Consider the following 1,931-nt stretch of genomic DNA (forward strand, 5'->3'; position numbering starts at 1 on the left):
GAGAGGGGGGAAGAGAGAGAGGAAGGGCATATAGATGGCAGATCATAATGTACCAACAACAAAAAGTACAAAAAGATGAGAGGATATAATATCAAATGGACATTTCCAGGAATCATTCTGGCAACCGCATGGTAGTAAAAATCCCTAAAAAATTACACCCACCACCAAGCTGGTTTATTCCTTCTCGTGTGCCAAACACGCCGCCAGCAATCTCATATTAGCACTTAGGCATGGTGAACAACAGCACATTTCAAAATCTGTGGGATGATTCTTTACAGTTTCCAGACCAAGTGTGTGCAAGAGTGTGTGAGTGAGAGATAGAGTGTGTGTGTTTTCCAAAGAGAGAACAGGTTGTAAACAGTGTATCTGTAAGAAGGAAAAAAAAGAAAAAGAAGAAGAAGAAGAAGAAGAAGAAGAAGAAAAGGAAGAGCTCCCACTCACCCCTCCCTCTGAAGGACTGGCTGCCCATTTCAGCTCTCCTGGCACTGTCCTGGTATCCAGCAGGGTCACTAAATTTCACACACACACATGCAGGTGGTTAAGGGCAAACAGCCTACAGTGCATCAATAAAATAAATAAAAGAATTATTCAGCAGCAAGAAATGAGCATTGACGCACTTGGAAGAGTCAACCACACCACTAAATAAATGACTACAGGGCTTGGGACAAATATGGAATTAGCAGGATAGGACATAACTACTTTTAATAATAATAATAATAGTAATTTCTATTACATAATATCAGATAAAGAGTCTATATAATTTGAAATTCTTGCTTAGATTTAATAATGTCAAACCTTATTAAGGCATAAAGAAACAACCCAAAAGTATGGGTTTTAAGGGTGAACTGTTGAGGAATAAAAGTCTATTACAATATAAGTCTATTACACTAAACTGTACACTACAGTGCGCGCTACAGTGGCCATATCATGTGGGAATATCCAAGAAACAAAAGCTTTTCTGGCAGCACTGGAAAGAGAGAACATGCAGCTGAAATCCTTGGGGACACAGCTCCGCGAGGAGAAACCAGGAGAAATGACAAACGTGAAATTTCCCCCAAAATCCAACTTTTTGGCTGTTCAAGTTTCATGCATATTCGCCCTGCTCTTTACCATCCGGGCGCGCACAAAGCGCACGCAGCGGTGTTTCCCAGAGTGCAGGAGCGGAAAACCCGAATGTGTCCCACGGCTCAGACGATTCCCTCCGTACTCACCTTCGTTGGGTGGATAAATCCTCGTCCTGGAACTTGAAACTAGGGTTATTATCCAGATGAAGGCAAAAAATATTCGCCGTAAATTCGCAGCCATGTGTGCCGCGTGAAAGCGTGTGTGTTCCCCGTTGGCTCTGCGCGCAGGCTGAAGCGGCTCCATCCCGGTGGGAAAAGTGTGTGTGAATGAACCCAAGTGTGAAAGCGAGTTGGATGCAGCAGCGGATACTGGGGCGGTCTCTTACACTTAGATGCTTCCCTTAATGGTAATTCAAATGACATGAGCCAAATGACATACAGTGCCGTGGTCCATATCAGCGTCAGTGTTTCATCTCTATAGTCTAGTTAGAAAAAAAGACAAGTGAAATAAGGACCACACTGAAACTGGCTTATGGAAATGGTTGATACCATTTGGTATGAGGATTTGTAGGCTCTAGGGATTAAAACATGGGACCCTGAGAAGTAATATTACACTTCCCTGCTTATAAACGGACTCTATTAACTTTAAATAAATAAAATAATGGTGACATTTCTCCTTAATTTTCCAGGGAGCCACTCCGTGATCTCCTGCACAGCCGCGGGTACGAGCAGGACCCCCACTGTAAAAGCACTAATCTCAGGTAAATAATGGAGGATAAAGTTAACAAATGCACAGCTCTTGTAGTCAGTTTAGCACGTCACAAGTGACATTTAACAGTGATAACCCTGAACGGTGCCAGCAGGCAT

General features: G+C 42.8%; 1 protein-coding gene across 1 annotated transcript in view; it reads right to left on the minus strand.

Moving 5' to 3' along the window:
• Positions 1–1,480, minus strand: part of LOC118334518 (ephrin type-A receptor 4-like) — a 16,760-nt gene extending 15,280 nt beyond the window's left edge. Inside the window, exons 1-2 of the mRNA XM_035670440.1 lie at positions 1,212–1,480; positions 438–509 (exon numbers count right to left, since the gene is read on the minus strand). Of these exons, the coding sequence (XP_035526333.1) occupies positions 438–509; positions 1,212–1,368 (229 nt within the window). The 5' untranslated portion in view covers positions 1,369–1,480. The remainder of the gene's footprint in view (positions 1–437; positions 510–1,211) is intronic.
• Positions 1,481–1,931: the final 451 nt, after the last annotated feature.

This window comes from Morone saxatilis, unplaced genomic scaffold (genome assembly GCF_004916995.1).
Source record: "Morone saxatilis isolate NCDOM2014 unplaced genomic scaffold, NCSU_SB_2.0 Contig23, whole genome shotgun sequence".
In the NCBI taxonomy this organism is placed as follows: Eukaryota; Metazoa; Chordata; class Actinopteri; family Moronidae; genus Morone; species Morone saxatilis.